Source organism: Ostrea edulis, chromosome 2 (genome assembly GCF_947568905.1).
Source record: "Ostrea edulis chromosome 2, xbOstEdul1.1, whole genome shotgun sequence".
Lineage (NCBI taxonomy): Eukaryota > Metazoa > Mollusca > Bivalvia > Ostreida > Ostreidae > Ostrea > Ostrea edulis.
In genome coordinates this window covers 53065539-53092218 of record NC_079165.1, presented here as the reverse complement: position 1 = coordinate 53092218, position 26680 = coordinate 53065539, and the positions used below count along the sequence as shown (strand labels likewise).

The following is a 26680-nucleotide window of genomic DNA, read 5'->3' as shown; positions in this document are numbered from 1 at the left end:
TTTTACATACAAATATATAGGGAAAAACTTTAAAAATCTTCTTCTCAAGAACCACTAAGCCAGAAAAGCTGAGATTTACATATGAAAGCTTCCTGACATAATGCAGATTCAAGTTTGTTCAAATCATGGCCCCCGGGGGTAGGATGGGGCCACAAGGGGGGGGGGGGGTCAAAGTTTTACATACAAATATATAGGGAAAAACTTTAAAAATCTTCTTCTCAAGAACCACTAAGCCAGAAAAGCTGAGATTTACATATGAAAGCTTCCTGACATAATGCAGATTCAAGTTTGTTCAAATCATGGGCTCCGGGGGTTGGATGGGGCCACAATAGGGGATCAAAGTTTTACATACAAATATAGAGGAAAAATCTTCTTCTCAAGAACCACTGAGCCAGAAAAGCTGATTTTTACATGAAAACCTTCTGACATAGTGCAGATTCAAGTTTGTTCAAATCATGGCCCTCGGGGGTAGGAAGGGGCCACAAGGGGGGGATCAAAGTTTTACATAAATATATATAGTTAAAATCTTTTTCTCAATAACCACTGAGTCAGAAAAGCTGATATTTACAAGAAAACTTTCTGACATAGTGCAGATTCAAGTTTGTTCAAATCATGGCCCCCGGGGGGTAGGATGGGGCCACAAGTGGGGGGGGGGGGGTCAAAGTTTTACATACAAATATAGGAAAAATCTTTAAAAATCTTCTTCTCAAGAACCATTGGGCCAAAGAAGTTGACATTTACATGAAAGCTTTCTGACATAATGTAGATTCAAGTTTGCAAAGGGTAGTTTGGGCCATAATAGGGACTAAGGTTTTACATACAAATATATATGGAAAGTCTTCAGATATGGACCAAGGTGACTCAAGTGAGCGATGTGGCCCATGGGCCTCTTGTTACATTTTCAACTTCTTCTCCAGAACCACTGGGCCAATTTCAACCAAAGTTGGTCAAAAGCATCCTTGGGTGAAGGGCTTTCAAGTTTGTTCAAATGAAGGGCCAAGTCCCTTTCAAAGGGGAGATAATCACAAAAATGCAAAAATAGGGTGGGGTCATTTAAAAATCTTCTTCTCAAGAACCACTGTGCCAGAAGAGCTGAAATTTACCTGAAAGCTTCCTGACATAATGCAGATTCAAGTTTGTTCAAATCATGGCCCCCGGGGGTAGGATGGGGCCACAAGGGGGGGGGGGGGGTCAAAGTTTTACATACAAATATATAGGGAAAATCTTTAAAAATCTTCTTCTCAAGAACCACTAAGCCAGAAAAGCTGAGATTTACATGAAAGCTTCCTGACATAATGCAGATTCAAGTTTGTTCAAATAATGGGCCCCGGGGGGTTGGATGGGGCCACAATAGGGGATCAAAGTTTTACATACAAATATATAGGAAAAATCTTCTTCTGAAGAACCACTGAGCCAGAAAAGCTGATTTTTACATGAAAACTTTCTGACATAGTGCAGATTCAAGTTTGTTCAAATCATGGCCCCCGGAGGTAGGATGGGGCTACAAGGGTGGATGAAAGTTTTACTTACAAATATATAGGGAAAAAATTTAAAAATCTTCTTCTAAAGAACCACTAAGCCAGAAAAGCTGAGATTTACATGAAAGCTTCCTGACATAATGCAGATTCAAGTTTGTTCAAATCATGGCCTCCGGGGGTAGGATGGGGCCACAAGGGGGAATCAAAGTTTTACATACAAATATATAGGAAAAATCTTTAAAAATCTTCTTCTCACGAACCACTGAGCCAGAAAAGATGATTTTAAAATGAAAGCTTTCTGACATAGTGCAGATTCAAGTTTGTTCAAATCATGGCCCCCGGGGGTAGGAAGGGTCCACAAGGGGGATCAAAGTTTTACATACAAATATATAGTTAAAATCTTCTTCTCAATAACCACTGAGTCAGAAAAGCTGATATTTACAAGAAAACTTTCTGACAGTGCAGAATCAAGTTTTTTCAAATCATGGCCCCCAGGGGGTTGGATGGGGCCACAAGTAGGGGGGGGGGAGGTCAAAGTTTTACATACCAATATAGGGAAAATCTTTAAAAAAATCTTCTTCTCAAGAACCATTGGGCCAAAGAAGTTAACATTTACATGAAAGCTTTCTGCTGTAGTGTAGATTCAAGTTTGCAAAAATCGTGGCCTCAAGGGGTAGTTGGGACCATAATAGAGACTAAGGTTTTACATGCAAATATATTTGGAAAGTCTTCAGATATGGGCCAAGGTGACTCAGGTGAGTGATGTTACCCATGGGCCTCTTGTTTTGGTTGTGCTTGCAGATATTCATTTGATATTTGGTACATTGCTTTTGCCGTAACAAGTTACAGATCAAGTTTGAATTTCGTCTCGGTCTATTGATTTTTCACTGATCACATTTTTCCGTCGTCCGTCTGTCTGTACGTCTTGTAAACTTTTCACATTTTTGACTTCTTCTACAGAACCACTAGGCCAAAATAAACCAAACTTGCCCCAAACATCCTTGGGTGAAGGGGATTCAGATTTGTTCAAATGAAGGGGTATGCCCTTTTTCAAGGGGAGATAATTAAGAATATGTGAAATTTTGGTGGCATCTTGTAAAATTCTTCTTCTCAAGAACCACTGGGCCAGAAAATATGAAATTTATAGATAAGCTTTATTAGGTAGTGCAGATTCTAAATTGTTAAAATCATGGCCCCCGGGGGTCGGATGGGGCCACAATAGGGGATCAAAGTTTTACATACAAATATATAGGAAAAATCTTTAAAAATCTTCCTCTCAAGAACCACTGAGCCAGAAAAGCTGAGATTTATATGAAAGCTTCCTGATATAGTGCAGATTCTAAATTGTTAAAATCCTGGCCCTCGGGGGTCGGATAGGGCCGCAATAGGGGATCAAAGTTTTACATACAAATATATAGGAAAAATCTTTAAATATCTTCTTCTCAAGAACCATTAGGCCGAAGAAGTTCACATTTACATGAAAGCTTTCTGACATAGTGTAGATTCAAGTTTGCAAAAACTATGGCTTCCAGGGGTAGATTGGGGCCATAATAAGGACTACGGTTTTACATGCAAACATATATGGAAAGTCTTCTGATATGGACCAAGGTGACTCAGGTGAGTGATGTGGCACATGGGCCTCTTGTTTTATGTGCTTGCAGATATTCATTTGATATTTGGTACATTTCTTTGCCATAACAAGTTACAGATCAAGTTCGAATTCCATCTTGGTCCGTTGATTTTTCACTAAGTTATGGTCCTTGGACTTAGAAAAATAGCATGAATTGTCAGTTTTCCTAACTTTTGTTGTTGTGCTTACAAATATTCATTTGATATTCTGTACACCATGATGATTGCTTTGCCATAACAAGTTACAGATTGATTTTTAAGTTTTCTTTGTCTAGTCTTTGTACATGAGAAGTATTTGATTTCCAACCACTCCTATCCTGGTTTCCCAATCTTCCCTTTTACCATAACTTTAGTCTCATAATGAACTTCGAATACTGTTGAGGTAGAATAATTTTTTCCTCTGGTAGGGGACTATGTGTTGCTATGCAATACTCTCAGAATGCTTGTTTAATCAGTAACCAAAGAAAATGTATTTGTTGACACCTTTTTAAAGATGTCAGATATACATATACAGAGGTATTTTCAGCTTGCTCCACTTATATTGAAGTCGCTTATTTTGAAATATCGCTTATTTTGAAGTAAAACAAAATTCCCAGTCTCAGTCTCTTATTTTCTTGCCATTAAATTGAAATCACTTATATTGAAATATCCTTTATTTTGAATAAATCATAAATCATAAAAAGTTATAAATCAATAATCAGTCCCTTGAGTAGATAATGTATTGTTTTTATAAGGGCTATATTGAAGTCACCTGTGATTGTAGTTGTCCAGGTTGGTGGCTTCATTATTACACAGGTATAGGTGTTAGTTGATTGGCTTCCCATGGATTACTTTTAATTGTGTGTTTTTATAGGAATAAAATAACAGTGGGGTATAATCACTTCTTAACTGCTTGTCAAATTTGACCTCCCCACAAAAAAGGAAAACTTTATCATTGGACATCAAATACAAATTAATAACTGCAAGAGGTATAAGGATTTGAAGTCAAAATCTGAAATGACAATTTCAAACACCTTACTGCTGTCACAGTGCATTAAAAATAGTTTGTGCAAGACAGGGTTCACATTAAAATCTCCAAGTATTTAGTCTATAACATCTGACGCGGACAACGACAATGTCTTGAAAGACATCATGATGCCACTTGCTTATGTTAATGTACTTTATTTAAAAAAAAACCCAATGGTTCTGAAATTTTGATGGTACTAACCTAGACATACATGTGTGTCAAATGTTTTCACAGCGATCGTTTCAAAGGAAGAACTTCCGATATTATATACATGTACGTACTGCAAGGGAACTATTGGTGATGTGAGCAAAAACGAAATTCTGGATGTAAATGTGACGTACAATCAACCTCGAAATTGTATGTGTAAATTTAATAATAATAAAAAAAGATGATGTACAGACGCTACCTAAAGTAGATGGCGAAATTTTTGTAGACAGTGGAACTGAAATATTCATTCTTGGTCAGCTCAATATGAAACAAAAGTTAACAAAACTCACATATTTTTTTAAAAATAAAAATTTTCAGTGGACTAAATTCAATCAATTATCTATATGTTGTAAATTGTGTAATGTAATAAATTCATATTTCTGCTTTCGTAATCGGGATCGAGATGCCAAAATGAAGCCTCCGATATGGTCGACATTTCCGATTTCGCTTATTTTGAACTTCCGTTATATTGAAAGAAAAAGTTTTAATATATCCGGAGTAAGCTGTATCATCATCAGAAATGTGCACATTTTCATTAAACAACATTAAGTACATAAAACTGGATTAAAATGACGAAATTTTGATTTGAACAGTTTCAAAAAAACTTTGCTTTTATAAATGTCTTAAAGTTAATTGTAGATATTAGAGCATCATTTTATGATAGATATACACTAGAGAAAATACCAGCAGAGGAGTTATATTGCTCAAGATGACATTTTTTAAATACATGTATAAATGTAGAAAAATATTCCTGCTTTTTCAATATGGAATAGTTTACCCAATATTTTATTTATATTAGATCCTTATATACCCAGTGAATAAAATTGCTCCAAAAGATATTCTTCTACCATGCACAAAGTTTGATTAAAATAAGATTTTACATTGACATCACATCAGGGTGGTTTTACCTTAACAATTGTTCACTATCAATGCAAAGTAACATATTTAACAATAGTCTAATTTGACTAATGTTGACAAGAGCTGTAATATCAGTTTCCAAGCATTTGTTACCTGGATTGTAATTCTGGAAAATTATATTTTCTTACATTAGCAGAACTGTCTATAATTGGCAAAATTGTTGATTTTGAAAGTAGAATATTCTGAAATTGCCAAATATGGTTTTTAAAGGGAAAGTTCTTGAGATCGGTGATGAAGCGGTGTTGATTTCTGAGGCCAAATACACACTATTTGGACACAGTAACAGAATTATAGGACTTCAGTGGAGTCCACACGATGACAACAGATTGGTTTCCGTTTCATTTGATGGAACTGCGAGGGTAAGTTTAAAGTGCCTTGGAGTTTTTATGGCCAAAATAATGAATATACCATTTATTGAGAGCTTTTAGAATATCTTTCAAGTATATTTTTGTGGGACTTTTGTATAGTATATGGAATCATATAACAATTATTCCATAAAAGGTGCAATAATTCTATTCAACTTCACCCTGAGATAATGTTGATAATTAGTGTTACCCTGTGCCTTTTATCAGTGCAGCATACATAGTTTACCATGAAAAATTTTTGGTGATCAAAAGTGAAAGTAGGTTTTGATTTTGATGTCTGTGTTATTTAAAAGATCAATTCAGGGTAACAAAAGAAAAATCCTATTAGTCTGGATGTGTCTTTACAAACAGCTCACCCATAATCGTTCTAGATTGTCATCTAAGGCTAAGTAAATGTAATTGATTGTTTTTCATTGCCTTAAATGTATGTGAATATAGATGTAAACTTTAATAGTCTAACCTCTTACAATGATGTACTAGCATGATGCATGTATTGTTTACACATTTTGAGCTCTATGTGATATCTCATATTATACATTCGTCCAAGTATTGTGGTATGGCAATCCTGTCCCGCTTCATTTGTGACTCATAACTTAAATACTATGAGACATAGAATCCTCAAAGTTTGTCAGCTGATACATCTTGGGTAGAGGGTGGGTCACACTTTAAAGTTAGGTCACTGTGACCTTTGATTAACACGATATGGCCAAATATGGCAAAGTCATGTCCGACTGGACAATTATTTAGTTTAGAATCATCTCCATATGAGTGAAAAATTCTCGAGAGGGATGTTAAACAAGATACAATCAATCAAACTTTGTCAGTTATTGCATCTTTAGTAGAAGGTGTGGCACATTCTAAATCAAGGTCACTGTGACCTATAATCAAGACGATATGGCCATATATTGTATAACCCTTTTTTGCTCATGTAGATTTGAGTCTTAGAATCACCAAACTTTGTCAATTTGTTCATCTGTAGAGAAATGTAAATTGCAGCTTAAAATCAGGTCATTAAAACTTTTAAAATGGTAAGTATAAAGAAACTGTTTGAAGGGAGGTAATCCCTACATATGAAAGAGAGTAATGCAGTATTCAGTAATTATTTCATCAAGAACTACACATTTTTTCATAAAATGTAGCTATATAACAATTAATATGAATAATTATTGTGTTTTTAACATTAATGATAGAAATATATGCAATATTATACAGCAAAATTTGTTCCCGTGGGGATCCGGGTTGGAATAGGTCCTCAGTACCCCTTGCTTGTCGTAGAAGGCTACTAAATGGGGTGGATGAGACCGCAAAAACCGAGGTACTGAGTCACAGTAGGTGTGGCACGATAAAGATCCCTCCCTGCTCAACGAGGGGCCTCCATGGCTGAGTGGTTAGAGCATCACACTCAAAATCACACGGCTTCTCACCAGTCGGCACGGGTTCGAATCCCGCTCGTGCCGTTAAGTGAGAAAGTTTCCCAGTTTACTTTCAGAAGGTCGGTGGTCTCTTCCTAGGTACATTGTATCTGGGTTCTCTCTTCCACCAATAAAAACTGGGCGCCACCAGATAACTGAAAAATTATTTAGTGTGGTGGAAAACAGCAACCTCCCTGACATAGGCGCTGAGCATAGGCTGAAATTTTGCAGCCCTTCACCGGCAGTGGTGATTTCTCCATATGAGTGAAATATTTTCTAGAGGGACGTTAAATAATATTCAGTCAATCAACATACTCCAAAATTTGAAAAGACTTAACATACACAACACACAACAGATAGGAATTGTCTCATGGAAATAATGATCTAAGCCATGGTGTTTCATGGCATTTTGATTACAGCCAAATTCTGTTCATTTAATTTCTAGGGTGAATTGAGGATCACGAGTCTATTTCTGGCATCAAAATTTTTTTCTGCTGCCATTTCCGACATGGTTGCTGATTAAGGTTACCCGTTAGGGTTACTGGTTAGGGTTAGGGTTGCTGATTAGGGTTACACGTTAGGGCTACAGCTGGGGCTAGGGTTGATAATTGAGGTTTTTGGGGACATTTGAGTTGGCATTCCAACACAGTTATAGCTTGTTATGGTATGGTTGCTTTTGAATTGTAAATAACCCATATTTTTCACTATGGAACAAGTATTCTTAATGAAATGTTGATCCTTTTCAATATTGCCAAGGGGGGGGGGGGGGGGGGGGGGGGGGGATATATGTTTGTAAAACATTTTTGGTTTTGAAAATATGATTAATAGCTGATATAAGGTTCTTCAAAAAAAAGTTTTTAAATTCCACAGTGAAACCATCACTTTCTAGTGATATGTTATTTTTCTCATTTTTTAGAACTGTATGAATATATTTCACCATCTTATCATCCAGAGAATTTCAAGTCTTGTCTAGACTAAAATTTCAGTGATATCATACAAATTAATATCCAAGAGATATGAATCTTTACAGACATTAAAGACTCTGACGTGATAAAGAATATCCGATTAGTCATATATAACCTGATCTTTTGTGTTTCTATCTTTTTGATAGTTTTGTTTAAAAAATTATGAGGTTGTAAATAACAAATTTTCTTTGTACCTCAAGGTCTGGGAGGTAAATACAGGACAGACAATTGCCAGTTACCATGGCCACAGAGGTCGTCTTCTGTGTGTGCAATGGAGTGGATCTGATCCTGATGTAGTTTTTACGGGTGGAGAAGACTTCACATTCCACAAGTGGAGAATTTCGAAAAATCCACATTCAGTAGAAGATGATGGTATGTTCATAATTTGAAAAATATATACAGTACGGCCAATGTGGATCCCATATTAGACCGCGCTCCCCCCGCAGTGTGTTAATCCTTCACACGTTATCCCGCAGCAGGATTTCACCCCCACGGTGTGAAGCACCATTGTTAACCTGTTAGGGCAAACTACCTGTACAATAGCTATTTTATTTGTTGGCAGAAAATGAGTACAGCTTGCTTATCGTCAGCTTTCTAGCATTACATATTGGTATATTAAATAAATTATTTGAAAAAAAATAGAATCAGGGACCTATATTGGTCCCTACTAAAACCAGATATACTTAGGATTTAGCATATTTAAAACATATCCATTTTTTTTATTCGAAAATTCTTTTCAGATCGCCTGTTGTCTGTCTGTAAACTTTTTACATTTTTTACTTCTTCTCCAGAACCACTGGGCCAATTTCAACCACACTTGGCAAAAAGCATCTTTAGGTGAAAGGCTTTGAAGCCATTCCCCCCTTTAAAGGGGAGATAATCACAAAAATGCAAAAATAGGGTGGGGTCATTTAAAGAACCACTTGGCCAGAAGAGTTGAAATTTACATGAGAGCTTCCTGACCTAGTGCAGATTCAATTTTGTCAAAATCATAACCCTGGGGGTAGGGTGGGGCCACAATAAGGAATCAAAGTTTTACATGCAAATATAAAGGAAATCTTTAAAAATCTTCTTCTCAAGAACCACTGGGCCAGGAAAGTAGAAATTTACATGACAGCTTCCTGACATAGTTCAGATTCAAGTTTGTAAAAATCATGGCCACTGGGGGTAGGATGGGGCCACAATAGGGGATCAAAGTTTTACATACAAATATATAGGGAAAATCTTTTAAAAATGTTCTTCTCAAGAACCACTGGGCTGGGAAAGTACAAAATTACATGAAAGCTTCTTGATATAGTGCAGATTCAAGTTTGTTCAAATCATGGCCCCTGGAGTAGGTTGGGTCCACAATAGGGAATAAAGTTTATATAGAAATATATAGAGAAAATCTTTAAAAATCTTCTTCTCAAGAACCATTGGGCCAAAGAAGTTGAAATTTACATGAAAGCTTTCTGACATAGTGCAGATTCAAGCTTGTGAAAATCATGGCCTCCAGGGGTAGGTCGGGGCCACAATAGGGACTAAGGTTTTGCATGCAAATATATAGTGAAAGTCTTCAAATAAGGGTCAAGGTGACTCAGGTGAGTGATGTGGCCCATGGGCTTCTTGTTTGTTGTGCTTGCAGATATTTGTTTGATATTTGGTATATTGCTTTGCCTTAACAAGTTACAGATCAAGGTTGAATTTCATCTCGGTCCGTTGATTTTCACTAAGTTATGGCACTTGTACTTAGAAAAAATCCAAGTTTCTTATTTCTGTAGAGTACTACACTCATTAAAACTTCTAGCATAGTAATACAACAATATACAGTGGAACCCGGTTATTACGTTCCCCCTTTAATACGTTAGTCCACATATTACGTTGTAATTTCAAAGCACAAAACCATTTCTTAACAAACCTATATAAAATAGACCTCGTTATTACGTTGTCCTAAGATGCCGGGACTCGGTATTAAGTTGTAAAAATTCCGACAAAAACGTAATAAACCCCTAATTATTCAATAATGATTCTCAAAATAATAAGCCATTCACACCTTGACTGCCTGACGCAGTCACCACGTAAATTTCCTGGTCTGTTTGGGGATTAGAGATGCTTGAATGATCACGCTTCGATAGATCTAGCGACATCAGTACAGGTGAATACCCCGTATCGAAGCCAGTGATAAACAATTAAATAATGTTTATTTAGACATTGTACTCTATGAAATTTACTTCATTTTTCATATTTTGATAATCGAAGAAATAATTTCTCAACCACCTGAGTGTTCAGCTTAGTGTGATTACCTTCGCTATTAAAACTCTATTTACGGACAGCTTTGGTACCAAACATGAAAGACAAGATTTATCGTAGCAATGTTAAAACCGCTTGGGTAACTGCTTGGACATAGGGGACTAAAGGTGTTCAATTAAAAAATTGTCCGTTGTTTGGACATGCAGCTTGGGTGATCGTAAATCTCGTCCATACATGCACCAATCAAACTGTCCTGTGTTATCGGCCGATTCGTGCACGGCATTTACCTTAGCTGCAGAACTGTAGCTCTTCGAAAAAAATTATGTTGACAGACCGGTCTGTCAACATAATTTTTTTCGGAGAGCTACAGTTCTGCAGCTACATTTACCTCAGTGAATATTCTAAAATTCCTTGATGCGCACGTTATTTTAGTGCCATCATTTAGCGTTATAAATGAAATCTTCATGCATCATTATATTTGTTTTTTTATGTGGATTGCGCTTAAATTGTTCTCCGTGTTTATCGTTGGTGAGAAAAGTGTGTAAGTGTTGGGTATCGTGTGCGTTTTGTGTCTATAGTTTTGTTGTTTTTGGTTGAGATTTTTTGTATTGTGTTGTGTATTGTGTAATTAGAGAACTTAATAAAACGATGTTTTTTTAATTTTTTTTAATACGAATGTTGAATACGAACTGGAACGAGTTATTGGTAGAAATTTACATGAACGCATTGTTTTAAAGTTGAACAAAATGGCGGTCCAAACGAATGCAGAAAAGCAACGTTTATCAAAACATCCTTCTGTATCCTACACCAGAAATAAAGAAAAGGGATAAGAACATGAAGAATTACAGACATTAAAGATAAGATGTAAATAAAACAAAGTATCATAGTCTTTTAAACAAAGAAACAGTAAAGATATATTGACACACCCCTTCACGGAGTACCACGGATGATATACAATTTCCAAATGATATTTTTAATGGATTTCACTGGGAACGTTTATTACGTTGCCCCCGGTATTACGTTATTTTATCGTGACAAAATGGAAAACGTAATAACGGGGTTCCACTGTAGCTAAATTATTCGTTATCACCTACATTTCACAGTTCATGAACTTGATTGGTTAAAGACTTAAACCTAATTTTAAATTTGTCTTTTTTCCTGCTCTAGTCTTTGTACCTGAATAATAGCTGATTTCCAACCATTCCCATCCTGGTTCCCCAATTTTCCCCTTAATCTACATAATGAACTTTGGATATTGTTGTGGTCCAGTAATTTTGCAACAGGTAGGGGGCTATGTATTGCCATGCATTACTCCCAGAATGCTTGTTAAATGTGTGAACAATAGAACATTTTTAACTTTCTCTTGATAAGTACCTTTCCAATTCCTTTCAATTTTGGTATGAAGCATCTTTGGGACATAAAGAAGTAGGTACGGTTTAGGCCTAATTCTGCCCGGCCATTATGGGGAAAATTAAATTCGCGTCCCTGATATTTTGTTGTCTATTTTCTGAAAGAGCACTCCGTATCTATTCTTAAAAGCATATTAAAATCAACTCATGTATGCGCATGCGTAGTACACAATCGAACAAAGTAAGGGTTATGAAGCAATTTATGGATTTTTCATAGGTTTTGTATAGATAAATCAGTGAAATTGAACACCTCTTCCCCCGTCGCCCGGGACAATTTTTATATGAATTAAAAATTTCGGAGAAATTTGACAATTCCTCTCAGTTTCATTCCGGGCGACGATGGAAGAAGGGTTAAAATATCACTTTAAAGATGTTTACAAATTCGCCATCGTGACGTGATTTGCGGTAATCAATGCAGACATCTTAGCAACGGAAGAGGATATAAGAATTATTTGGGTATTAAATTGATTCCAAAATAATATTTGTTAGTGTTAATTATTATCTATTGTCATTTATTGAAATAATGATAATAAATTCCGGATAAATTAAAGCCAATCGTATGTACCGGATGCCATTTTGGTCGTTATGGTTAGTGTAAACAGAATGGGGTATACCTAGGAGCAACAGATGCTTCGTGAGAATTCTCATTAAATACCAGGTAAGTCGCATTGAAGTAATTTATATAATGATCAATGGTTCTTTATATAAACAATATTGATGGTGAAAATTTTAAAGCATTATATTTCACCATGCGTGCATACTTTACTTGATAACGTGAAACTTCCTTGGTACGATGAACAGCAGACGGCAATATAAATCAGTGACGTATATTCCCCAAACAACGAAATAGTTTTGTAACCATTGCATGCAATAATTACAAATATAGATCATCTTTTAAAGACACTTTTAAAAGGTCTCTTTAATCTGTATCTATGAAGCATTTGCCCCCCCCCCCCCTACCCCTCCCCTGTCAATTGTAGTCAATAGATAGGAAATAATACATATCATTTCTCTATAAGACAATTTTTGATCCGTGTCATTTTCTTTTATTTGTGTGTGTGTGTTTGTTGTTTTTTCTTTCTTCTATATATCTATACCTATGAAACATTGCCCCCTCCCCCCTCCTCCCTGTTAACTTATAGTCAATATACATATAATTCACTTAGTAGATAGAGGACTCCGTGGCCGAGTGGTTAGAGCGTAGCGCTCTACAACCTTTAACACCTCACCTCCATCGGCGCGGGTTCGAAACCCGTGCGTGAGGGTGTATTTTTTTCCTCTTCTATTTATCTGTACCTATGAAACATTTTTATTTTTTTTCTATTATCATATATATATATATATATATATATATATATATACATATAACTACATACAGTATATATATATATATATATATATATATATATATACAATAATAAAAGTTAAGAAACACAAAACTCATTTCACTGTTAGCACTTTCGGCTTTACTGCCTCTTCAGACAGCTATGTAAACGTTTTGTTCTTTTTGCAAACTACATATGTATATATGTATATATATATATATATATATATAAATCACTAAATAATCACAACTAGGTACTGAAAATTTTCGCCCCAGCCCGGGGTCGAACCAGCGACGTACGGCACCCACCGCCTAGCAAGATTGTCAAACCAGTGCGTAAGTCCAATCGGCCATATATATATATATATATATATATATATATATATATATATATATATAATTTTTTTTTTTTAGATTTGTAGGCTACTTCTTAGATATACCCTTTTCTTTTTAAAAGCGGCAAGGAAGGCATTTTGCTACATATGTTTTACTCCTATTGTTAAAAGAATTTTATGTGCTTTTGCCCAAACATTAAAACCGTAAATCGGATAGGAGAGGGGGAAAGGGGGGAGGGAAGGGGGCAAAGGTTAATCCTTCAATGCATTCATTTCACCACTTCAAATTTCATATCAAGTACCTTTCTCTGTCACTTTAAAAAAGAAGGGCAGCCAATAAATTGAACTTTGCATGTAAAACTACATACAGTATATATATAAATAATGTACTTCATCAAAAAGGGACCCCCCCCCCCCCCCCCCCCCCGCCGGATTTTATATAAAAATATATTTTATATAAAAAGTGCAAGTCTATGAAGTATTATAATTGTACTAATGTACTTGTTTGTTTTAAAGGATGGATGGAAGGCAATATAGATGTTGTTTATGTAACAAGAAGACGACTCCAGACGAACGACGTCCCGTTGGTTTGTTTCTGTCCACATTAAGGAAACACTTTTCTTTAGATGTGGAAGAAACAGACCGTATTTGCAACAAATGTCGACATAAGTGTCGGAATATAAAGGAGTCCAATACAAGACAACCTATGCTTCTTAGACCAGCCACCGAAGACGAAAAAAAAGACCCCACATTTCAGTCTCCAAAACAGAAGCGCACAAAGTCTCCATTTTCAAGTCCTCCGACTATTCCCTTGTCTATCCCATCATCATCGCAGAGCCATGGCTACTGCTTTGTTTGCAAGAAACCAGGACCGAAGCTTGTCACAGTTTCACATCATGTTCGGATGTTTGTGTTTATCCAGAAATAAATCATCATTCCAACTGGAGCAAGATGCTGCATACGACACCTAGACAGCGAGAAAATGAATGATGAAGCTTTACACCAAATCAGGACCAATGACAACACAACACTGAACAAAACATCCATCATTGATCTCATTAAGGTAGCTTTTTTTTCAGCTTGAAATGATAACTGTATGAACATGTATATATATTATAATTAAAATAATAGGTCAAAATCATTATTTTTTATGATGATGTTTTTTTTCTGTAGTACCTGCGTGATAAAGCATTTGAACAACAATCCAGGCTTGACTTTGATGATGATTGCAGAATGAGTGATGAAGACTATAGGGTACTGACAGGGTTTTCTCGTCTTGAATTCCATGACATTGTCTCATCAGTTGCCAGTATCAACTCATCTAGAAATCGGAGCAAGAGGACCTGCATAGGCATCCTGTTAATGAAGCTTCGATCAGCGCTTTCCAACAAAATGCTGGCTGTTCTATTTCAGATGACCAAATCTCAAGTAAGCGTTTTATGTATAATTCTTATGAAAATTGTATAAATTCATATCAAACCAACATTGATATACACATGTACTTAAAAAGGGACAAGAAATTTTCACAGGTGTTAAATTTTGCAGGTACGACGGGCTATTGTATCTGCTAGGACAGCTCTTATAAGAGACTTCGTTCCATACAACCTGGGATTTCAACACATCACACGTGAGGAGGTCATTGAAAACCACACCCGTCAACTGGCAAGAGATCTTCTGAGTGATGACATCACCTCAAACCCTGCGATCTTAGTATTGGATGGAACGTACGTTTACATTCAAAAAAGTTCCAATTTCGCATTTGCGCGGCGGTCCTACAGTATGCATAAGCACCGACCCCTTATTAAACCAATGATGGTTGTTACTACAAGTGGATACATCGTATCGGTCCTTGGACCCTATCTTGCCGACTCCAAAAATAATGATGCTAACATCCTGAAACACATGATTTGCCATAATGCTGAAGAACTTCGGAACTGGTTGCAAGAAGACGATGTGTTTGTTGTTGATCGCGGATTTAGGGATGCTCAGGATGTTCTGGAAGATCTTGGAATAAGGATGGAGATGCCAGCATTCATGACACGAGGAGACAAACAGCTGCCCACGCTTGATTCTAACAAGTCAAGAGTTGTGACAAAGGTACTTTAATGCTTTTCATATTCTCAATAAATACGAGCTGATTGTGCTCCTTTATGTCATAATCACATTTCAGCTTTAGATATGAAATACAAGGTATATGAAATAATGAAAAAAATGTTTTACTGTATGCGTAACGTTTTATTTGTCTTTCCAGGTCAGGTGGATTGTTGAAGCAGCTAATGGGCGCATTAAGCAGTGGCAGTTTTTGGCAAAAACCTTGCCAAACTCGCAAATTCCATTCATCGGTGATTATGTGAGAATTGTAGCAGCTCTTTGCAATAAGTATAGACCACCACTTAGCGTGTCATCAGAGGAGGACCAAGAAATTGCAGCGAAAATGGTTTACCTTTCACAGAGATTAAATACACTGCAGGTTAATATATACATACATCAATATCCATACCATATCCAGTGTGAAAATTCTGAAAGATACGTATATGTTTATATATTTTTTAAATTAAGAAACCTCAGTTTTATTTTGCTTATGAATTGTCGAATGTTGCTGTGTTTTACAGGAACGTGTGGAAAATGAAGGGCTTGACAGACGAGGGTTTAATTGGACAAAAGTGGATTCAGAGAATGTTACTCCAGAATTTCCAAAGTACAACGACACTGAATTGCGTCAGCTAACTCTGGGAGTGTACCAACTTCGCATGGCTAAGTCCTACACTCATGAGCACATGGACGTAGACGGTGGATTTGAAATCCTTATAAGTGACGAAATTGAAGGAATGGTGTGCGCCAAGATCCAAAGTCGCCATATATCAGCTAAACAGTACAAATGTTGGATCACTTACACCGAGGGAGATATTGATGGTTGGTATTGCAAATGCAAAGCTGGCACAAGAGTTGTAGGAATGTGCGGCCATATCACCAGCGTTATATGGTATTTATCTTTTGGACGGCATCAGGAGTCACTGAAGGGGGTAAGAAATTGGACAACATCACTTGAAGACGCATCGGACATCCATGACGTCATTGACGGTTCAGACAGTGATGGAAATGACAATGATGTGGAAGAGTGAGAGAAGGCGAGGGTGTGCTATATCTAGTCTGGGGGGTGAATGCGCGCGCGCATGCGTGTGTTTGAGAGATAGAGAGAGTGCGTGTGAGAAAGTGAATATGCGACGGAGGCTGAGAGCGTGTGTGACTGTGTATGAGAAAGATAAGATGTTTGTGAGAGAGACGGAGGGAGGAGGTATGTGTTGCTGTGTGTGTGTGTGTGTGTGTGTGTGAGAGAGAGAGAGAGAGAGAGAGAGAGAGAGAGAGAGAGAGAGAGAGATCTGTGTTTGCGTGTGTACATACACGTATATAAATGTTCTTCGTGTGTTCTTTGTGGTTCTTGTTTTTCATTAAATATTGCCGTTTTTGGTGAATATATATATGACCAGTAAAACACAATGTACAAAGCAGATACATGTAAGATTGTGAATGAATTACTATAGGATTAAACATTCTTTTTGAAGAATTTATCGATGTGTAAACTCCAGACATCAGTTTACTCACAAGCTAAATAAAAGTTTGTGAGTGAAATGTCCGGAGTTTACACATCTATAAATTCTTCAAAAAGAATATTTTAATCTTATAATTTCAATTCATTAACAATTGCAAAAAATTGAATAGTTTCACCGCACTATGTTATTTGTTTTCAGGCGTGTATGAATACATCGCGTTTTCAGATTTATTGCTGTATAAACTCTTGTTCAGCTTTATTTTTGTCCAATCAAAATAATTGTAATAAATAACATTGGAATTATAATCTTATAAGCGCAAACAGATTAATTTTATTGTTAGAATCTATGTATCTTATGCATTCCTAAAATTTTGTAGTGTAAACTTTAATACGGTATATTGCGCTTTATAAGCTAAAATCAAATCTACTATTTTGATATTCTCAAAGTTCTCGGAATATCGTTCATATCAATCAAATAAAAGTCAGGATGGAATTCCAGTGTACTCCATTTCATGAGAAATTACATAGATGACGCTACGAACTTCGTATAACATTCGGTGATTTAAATGAGAGACTCTTTAATTTTATCGCCATTTATCTTCCGAATGAACGCAACAGTTACACAGTTAATGAAAATGTAAACAAAAATAAATCTTTTCAAAATTCCTTCATACAAACGAAATTTTAAGAGAGACAATAGAACTATATAGCTGTAAGATATGATTCTATAATTATTTCATTCATCTGATGGTCTAAACATTATGCATTTGCTCCGTTTTAGCTTCACACAGTTAATCGCAACGTTGTTTTTGCCGTTGTGCATCATTCCAGATTTTACTTTCATTATCATCAAATTCAGTATCAAAACAAAACCAATAATTTCAATATATTTTGAAAGTTGATACTCTTATGTGTAGTACAATTTTTTTCCCCCCTACAATGCCGAACGTCACAAATCATTGCTTGACTATACATATATACATATAACTTTTGGGAAGAGCTTTCGTTTAAGTATAACGTCAAAATTAACGTCAAAGTGAGCGACGTCACCAATTTGATATGGGGTTTTCCGTTGAATATATTAGAGCTGTTATTGAAGATAAAGGATAACAATGGTCATATTCATAAATGGCACATTCTCAAGTACCAGATTTAGCATTTTTGTGAGTTTCCAGGACAGGGCAGATTTTGACCAAAACCGTACCTTGTCCTTTGTAAATTTCAGGACTCCTGCACTTCTGGGGCCTTTTGGGGGTGGGGCAAAGATGGACCAATTTTCAGAAATCTTCTCTACAACCTCAAATGTGTAAGAAATACTAAATATATTTTGATGTAGAGCAGGAAGTCCTCTACGAAGATTGTCAATTTTATGATACTTGGGGTAAAGGTTTTGACCCCAGGGTGGGATGAAAACTTAGTATTTTATTGTATATATGTGTAAAACATTTAAATAATATCTTCTTTAATGCTATGGATACTAAATTGAAACTAAATAGTTAATTAGAAGGAGTAGGTCAACCTTTACCAAAATTGTAAATTTCATGATTCCAGGGGGTAATGGTTTTGGTTCCAGGGTAGGGCCAAAATTATTATAGTGATTTTTGTCTTTATCATTTGAAAGGCTTCTTTATCTTTGCTTTTATGGTATAAAAGCTAACTGCATATTTAGGAAAAGCAGGAAAGAGTGTACGGTTTTGACTCTACGACAGATCCAAATTAGTCATATCGTGTTAAGGCCTTTTATTAAGTCTCCCAAACGAAGTTTGGAGACTTATTGTTTTTGCTCGGTTCTTATTCTTATTATTCTTCGCTTCTTCTTCCGCTTCTTCACCTTCCGCTTCTTTCTTGCGCCTAAAACTGTCCGACACCGTTTTTGGTAAATAGTGGATGAAAGTAATAGATATTCAAGGATATGATAGGCCAATGTATCTATATGTGCAGAAATGTTTTTGTTTTCAGATTGAAGGGGGTTAGGGTACATTTTGGGGGGATCAAATGGGGGTGGGGTTTAACAATGAATTCTATATGAAAAAAATTAATTCCAAAATTCAACAAATATTACTTGACAAATATGATAGATAGAGTCCTGGGGTCTACAGAAATAAATAGAGAATGACAGGGCCTATAAATTAGTATCAAGATCAAGTGATTACAGTGACCTTGACCTCTGACCATGAACATAAAAATGGTTATAACTTTGAAACCAGGACTAATAGTGACATGGAATCTTCAGAAATGGCAAGAGGATGACAGGACCTACAAACTAACAAGTATCAAGGTCAAGTGACTTTAGTGACATTGACCTTTGATCTTGGAAAATAAAACTGGTATTACTTGAGAACCAGGTCTGATAGAGATATGGGATCTTCAGAAATGATATCAAGGTCAAGTGACTTGAGTGACCTTGACCTCTGACCTTGAACATATATGATTCTAGGATTGGAATTGATAGAGACATGGGACCTTCAGAAATGTTAAGAAGATGATAAAATATACAAACTAGTGTCAAGGTCAAGTTACTCCAGTGACCTTGACCTATGATCTTAGAACATAAAATTGGTATTACTTAAGAACCAGGTCTGGTAGAGATGTGGGATCTTCAGAAATGATGAAAGGGTGATGAGATCTACAAATTGGTATCAAGGTCAAGTGACTCGTGACCTCCAGTGACCTTGAACATACAAACTCATATAATTTTAGAACTGGAGTTGATAGAGACATTGGATCTTCAGAAATGATGAAAGGATGATAAAATCTACAAATCAGTATCAAGGTCAAGTGACTCCAGTGACCTTGACCTCTGACCTTGGATCATAAATTTGGTATTACTTTAAGAACCAGGTCTATTTAAGAGATGAAATCTTCAGAAATATTAAAAGGATGATGGGATATACAAATTGGTATCAATTTGACCTCTGACCCTAAACATAAGTATGGTATAACTTTAGAACTGGAACTGATAGAGACATGGAATTTTCAGAAATGATAAAAGGGTGTAGTGACCTACAAACTAGTATCCCCATTGACATTGACCTTTGACACTGATTATAAAAACTTGTATAACTTTAGAACCAGAACTGATAGAGACATTGGATCATCAAAAAGGATAAGAGTATGTTTTTGACCTACAAACTAGGATCAAGGTGAAGTGACTCCAGTTTTACTGAAGAAAAACAGATTTTTTGAAAAATTTCAAATCAAAACCTTCGTGATTTACATTTTTTAAATGAAGTAAAAATTGGCATGGATTTTGTCAAGGGAGAAAAATAGTAGTACTCAGAAAAAGCCACTTTTATACAGCCAATACTTCGTTTTGGAAACTTTATAATCGGTAGATTATAATCATATCTTGTTTTTATTGAGTTGGTTTACAGATCCACCGCACTAATTTTTTTGAGATGTTGGAAAAAAAATAAAATGGTTTTTTACTGCTTAATTGTTATGTTCCTGCCGATGATATTTTCCTTTTTTTAAAAAAAAAAAAAAAGAAATAAAAGAAAGAAAGAAAAATAAGATTCTGCTGGGCTGGATATTTGGACAGCGTTGATGCCTTCACAAAATCTTGGGGCAGTCCTTCTTAATTCATGTGTGGAATATCAGTCAACTTCAGCCAGTGCTAGCAACAATTCTTTACCTAGGTAACAATGCTATTTGCTTCCAATAAGTTATCTGTTTATGAAACTAACTTCTGATTAGCATTAGTTATGCATTGCATACCGTTTTGATATGTAAATCTCCAAATAAAAAGATACACTAGGTATTTAGATGGCATCCATGACCTACATCGGGATGCACTAATCACCTAAACAAGTATAATCCTACCTGACCTTACCAAGCATACACTTTGCCATGGATACACATTTAAATTTTTTTTTCATGATATTTAAAGACATATTCTTCATAATTTTGTATAATTCTTCATGTGTTGAAGTAGCTTGAAATCATTTTTAACTTGAATTAATGAATTTATTTATTCACCGTATGAAAATTTGTTGACTACCAATAATGAATTGATCTGACCAATATAAAATGTGTAATTTTTAATGACAGTTGATAGGGTTCATGAATTTTATTTATAACCTTCATTGACTTCATAAATAAGAGTTTAAAAGTAAAATTTAATTTTCAGACAAAGTCTATGCTTGGTAAGGTCAGTCAGGATTTTAGTACTTCAGGTGATTAGTGCGTCCCTTATAAGTATATATACGTCATGGATGCCATCTTTTGAATGGAAAAACAAAGTGGTTCTTTTATTTTGAGATTTACATACCTAAACGGTAAACAATGGATAACTAATAGTAATAGAAAGTTAATTTAATAAACAAATAATATTTTTGAAGGAAACAGCATTGCTGCCAAGGTGCACAATAGTATACACCTATTTACTGGCTAGGTGGACAATAGCACCTCGGGAAATAGTTGCTGGCGAGGGGTACAATAAATTTGCTATTGTCCGAATAGTCAGTAAATAGGTGTTTTATTATACCGAAGTAGACTTTACTTGTGTCAGACACACCAAAAGTGAAGGAAACTAACATTCGGCATTAGCCTAGATGGAATCGACTGAGGTGATCCGAGTGGTAAACTAATTAGAGTTATCAAACTTTGACATCACAAAAAAGAAAACATGGGAAAATATAGCATCCAGTAAATAGTTTCGAGACTATTTCCCTAGGGTGAGATAGTTCAGAAACTATTTCACGGCTAGCGTTATCGAGAAGAAATAGCAAATTTATTCACCTAACATTTATATAGCAAAAACAATCTGAGGTGTAATAATCATTTTTCCTTCTTCTGTAATTGAATAGGAATTGTATGCATATTTTGAAAGATCCTGAACATGTGCACAAGATACTCTATCATTGAGGCTTAAAGACCCAAAAAAAACACCTTAGGGTTGCTCCACGGATCACTGAATGTGGCCGGAGCTTATCCATGGTCAATGTTATTTACCTGGAATTTACCTGGCCAAGAGATCAGTTGTTGTGTATATTTTTATGATATACACAGGAAATTTCTCAGGTTATTACAAATTATGCTCAGTGTCTTGATTTGTGCAAAAAAAAAAAAAATTAAAATTTCTACCTACATGCATACCGCATTTCTATTTCCCGTAAACCTTCAAACTTGGTCATATTTATGTATTGCAAATGACAGGTTTAGCCCATTTCTAAACCTTTGCTTTTTAAAATTTCTAATTAAATTGTTATATATATATATATATATATCGTATATAAATAATTTCCTAAATATAATATTACCCAGCGTTTCCGGGCACTTCCTGGTGTCCTGGGAGTTCGCGGTGTCGTGGGTGTAGTAGGTAAAATATCCATGTTTCGAGAGAATGAATAAATCCAAGTAGATCTGCATGTGTACATGTACAACCAAATGAAGAATGATCAAGATACCCCTCAATATGGGCCGTCTGTAGGGTTTCTGTAGCTGTAGTGTTTGTGTAACGATGGCACCCCAAACAGAAACTGACACGAAGTCTACACCCCCTCCCCTCTCTCTCTCTTTAGGGTTTCTGTGGACGTAGTGTCTGTGTAACGATGGTATCCCAAACGGAAGCTGACACATAGCTAGTCTACCCCCCCCCCCCCCTTTCTCTCTCTCCCTTACTCTCAATCATTGACTAAATGAGTAATTATTGTCATAGTATGCAACACTATTGCCATGTCATATTATTGCTACAGTTTTACACATTTCTCTCTCTCTCTCTCTTTATAAATATAAAACTGATAAATTATAAATAGCTCAATAACTCTCTCTCTCTCTCTCTCTCTCTCTCTCTCTCTTATCTTTATAAATAGAAAACCGGGATAAATTATAAATAGAAATATCTCAATAACTCTCTCTCTCTCTATAAATATAAAGCCCTGATAAATTATGAATAGAAATATCTCAGTAACTCTCTCTCTCTCTCTAAATATGAAGCCCTGATAAATTATAAATAGAAATATCTCAATAACTTATTTATGATTTTTTACTATTGTTTGATTTCTGATTGTGTAATTTATAATCCATGTGGTATCTCAAACAGAAGCATTTTTTTTTAACTACTGTAACAGTTTTACGCATGGGCAATATAACCATTATACATGTTGATGTGCTGTGCCAATAAAGAATTGTTCATGTTTTTATAAATATAAAGCCACAATAAATCATTAATAGAAAATATTCCAATAACTTATGTTTGTTTGGTTGTTTTTTTTATTATTATTGTTTGATTTCTGATTGTTTAATCTATAATACATGTATAAAGATGTAGAGAGAAAATACGATGATAAATTGCATTGTATAGGGGACGTTAGAAATTAAAATATTCTAGGTGCGAGTCAGTGCTATCAAAACTCAGGTATACTGGGGCTTTCCTCGAGATCTGAAGACTGCTGGTCATCATTAGCCATGATTATTATCAAAACATCTTTCTCAGGTAGCTGTAGACCAAGGTCTCTGCAAAGGTCAATCAACCTAAGCTCTATTGTTAAAAGTTTGATTGACCAGTGGCTTATCATTGATCACAACACAGGTAAAATTTGGGGACATTAACTTAAAGTTGGGTCTTTAAATGCAGATGACCGTTAAGGTCCAATGGGCTTATTGTTTCTAATTGATATGTATTTTGAAGATTTTAGTTGCAGATGTAAAAATATCAACAAATACCGTTTTTGATTTTGATAAATATTTTTATTTGAAAAATTAGAATGTCTGTAGAGTCTTTTAGGCATGTTTTATTAGATATTCATATCTTGCATCAAATAAAAAAGTTGGACTCTAAAATCTCTCATTTGCAAAGAAAACAGCTGTTTTATCATTCAGAATTTTTTTTTAACCTATTTGCTTTTATTATGGACTAATGTGAAAGTTAAAGTCACCTCTAATATTCTTATGAACCCTTTGACAAAAACATAATGTTTGATAAATTATCTTGATATAAGAACTGCAGTAACTGTTGTTAAAATTGTTATGTTTCAGTACTTAGGAAGAAAAAGACTAAATCCAAGGGAAGGAATAGACCTCCTAGAGAAGATGACAAAACTACTCTTGTAGAGTCACAGCAAGCTAGTGAAAAAGAGGTCAAGGGGTCAAAAAAAGATACTGAACAGGTCAAAGGGTCAGAGGAGGCTGATGATAGGGAGGTCAAAGGATTTTCAGTAACCCTGGATACAGTAACTCGAACCAGTTTAGATGAATTAATACAGCGGAGGAAAGCTGAACTTGAAGACACAGAGTATAAATCCTCTGAAGGTTTTTGACATTTTATTCCTACAAACTTTCATTCATACTAGCTCATTCATCATTGCTTGTTGATTACTGCAAAATCTGCAACTCTTGAGTTTATCAGGTTGAAGACTATACACAAATATCACTTTTGAGTTACTACTTGAACACTGCTTTATTCTTGATTTTACACACTGCAATCATGTGATATTCAATGTGTTCAAGCCCTCGATACTTCCGGTGCAGACGATACAGTCATACAGATACATGATACAGATTATTATGAGTTCTAAAACCAGACAATATTCTGCTGCCGAGGGATGCCATGCTGATTCATGGAAACGGGGAAGATATTGGCTATATGGCAGATGTGAAAATCTTCACTATTGTTTTATGCAATGTGCAGACATATTCTGAATAAAACTTCTTCTTTGAGCTTCTTTGCAAGTTTGCATTATTGAACTATATCTTACAATATAGACTGCACAAAACACCACATTCCTGTAAATATTGTTTAAGTTTGGGTTCCTTAAAGAGAGTGGGAAATCCATTGCAAGTACAATATGCGTTTGTATTCTACCGCTTAAAGGACTTGTCCCGTAATTTTATATCTTGCATAATATTATGAAAAATATTCTTTATACTATAGTTGAAAAGGATACTAAATACAATAAAAATTGTTGTGAGCATATTTACAGAGATATTGCGAGTTGAAATTCAAATACAGCAATATGCATATTTCGATCGGAGATTTACGCGCCATATTACTGTGACGTCATGTGCGACAATTGGAATGAGAAAGCACGTAGTAAGCCGGTGGCGATTTAGGTGATAATCCTATTATTTTATCTATAAAACCGCTTTAACAGCATCATCTGTGTATTTACTCATCAATTAATGGACAATGGTGTATTGTGCGGCATGCGGTTGCACCAATATTCAGAAGAAAGGGTGCCGATTTAATCATTTTAGTTCCTCAAAGGATGCAGCTCGGAGGATGGCATGGATCATACACAAGTTTGATACTACAGATATTAGACGGTTGTGTTCAGAACACTTTTCAAAACTTCAGCTAGACCGAGATCCTGAGAATTAGAAGGTGACTGGCTTTGCAGGGGCAAAGATTAGACTTAAAAGTGATGCATGCCAGGCATAGATGTACATGTACCTCTTCGTTTGTTCAAAGTCACGGAGTTACGGGATAATTGTGGTTTTCTATTGATACTATTTAAATGTGCTGGAATTTTTATTGTCATAGATAAAAATATTTTTCAATGTTACAATGTTTGTTTTCAAATCGCTCGTGTCAAGTTCAAACTGCGTGTTAATGATTCTAAATAAGAGGCGATTTTGTGAAAATGCCCAGCTTTCAATGCATGCCTGATGTTGTTTGTAATCTGAGCGACGAGAAAACACAGGAATCTGTAATTTTATCTGTAATAATAGTTGTAATGGTCTATACCATACCACACATAATAAAACACAGGAAACAGTAATTTTGTTTGTAATAGTGATTTACCTGGAATTTACCTGGCCTAGAGATCAGCTGTTGTGTATATTTTTATGATATACACAGGAAACTTCTCAGGTTATCAAAAATTATGCTTAGTGTCTTGATTTGTGCAAAAAAAAATTAAAATTTCTACCTACATGCATGCCGCATTTCTATTTCCCGTAAACCTTCAAACTTGGTCATATTTATGTATTGCAGATAACAGGTTTAGCCCATTTCTAAACCTGTGCTTTTTAAAACTGTTATATATCGTATATAAATAATTTACTAAATGTAATATTACCTGGTGTTTCTGGGCACTTCCTGGTGTCCTGGGAGTTCGCGGTGTCATGGGTGTAGTAGGTAAAATATCCATGTTTCGAGAGAATGAATAAATCCAAGTAGATTTGTGTGCATGTACAACCAAATGAAGAATGATCAATATACCCCTCAATATGGGCCGTCTGTAGGGTTTCTGTGAACATAGTGTTTGTGTAAGGATGGTATCCCAAACAGAAACTGACATGAAGTCTACACCCCCTCTTCTCTCTCTCTCTCTCTCTCTCTCTCTCTCTCTCTCTCAAGGGTTTCTGTGGACGTAGTGTTTGTGTAACGTTAGTATCCCAAACAGAAGCTGACACGAAGTCTACACCCCGGGGCCCCCCCTCTCTCTCTCTTTAGGGTTTCTGTGGAGGTAATGTTTGTGTAATGATGGTATCCCAAACAGTAGCTGACACATAGCTAGTCTACCCCCCCCCCCCCTTTCTCTCTCCCTTACTCTCAATCTTTGACTAAATGAGTAATTATTGTCATAAGTCAATGCTACCAAAACTCAGGTATACTGGGGCTTTCCTTGAGATCTAAAGACTACCAGTCATCATTAGCTGTGGTTGTTTTCAAAACATCTTTCTCAGGTAGCTGTAGACCATGGTTTTGATAACAGTAACAGCCAGTACCTATAGGTATTCTTTAGATTTTGAGGAAGCCCTGTGTTGTAGAGTTTTGATAGCATTGACCTGTCCACAACTGCTATTTTCTTGTAATTCAATTGTTTTTAAAAAGACCCCTGGGCTACATTCATGATTTAAAAAATATATATATCATATATTTGATAAGACATGTAAAAAGCCCTACCTA

General features: G+C 35.7%; 2 protein-coding genes across 2 annotated transcripts in view; both read left to right on the top strand.

The window, feature by feature from the left end:
* Positions 1-26680, top strand: part of LOC125682083 (gem-associated protein 5-like) — a 311122-nt gene that overhangs the window by 81124 nt on the left and 203318 nt on the right. Inside the window, exons 13-15 of the mRNA XM_048922476.2 lie at positions 5449-5597; positions 8181-8352; positions 23806-24078. Coding sequence (XP_048778433.2) covers positions 5449-5597; positions 8181-8352; positions 23806-24078 — 594 coding nt within the window. The remainder of the gene's footprint in view (positions 1-5448; positions 5598-8180; positions 8353-23805; positions 24079-26680) is intronic.
* On the top strand, positions 13847-16752 carry LOC130051793 (uncharacterized). The gene is made up of 5 exons (XM_056154447.1): positions 13847-14340; positions 14451-14705; positions 14823-15374; positions 15529-15747; positions 15890-16752. Exons 1-5 carry the CDS (start codon positions 14260-14262, stop codon positions 16397-16399), a joined length of 1617 nt encoding a protein of 538 aa, XP_056010422.1. The 5' UTR covers positions 13847-14259; the 3' UTR covers positions 16400-16752.

Coding starts and splice junctions, on each gene's coding strand:
- LOC130051793 (XM_056154447.1), top strand. CDS start 14,260: ATGAATGATGAAGCTTTACACCAAATCAGGACCAATGACAACACAACA. Junction 14,341..14,450: donor CCATCATTGATCTCATTAAG/GTAGCTTTTTTT, acceptor TTTTTTCTGTAG/TACCTGCGTGATAAAGCATT. Junction 15,375..15,528: donor AGTCAAGAGTTGTGACAAAG/GTACTTTAATGC, acceptor TTGTCTTTCCAG/GTCAGGTGGATTGTTGAAGC.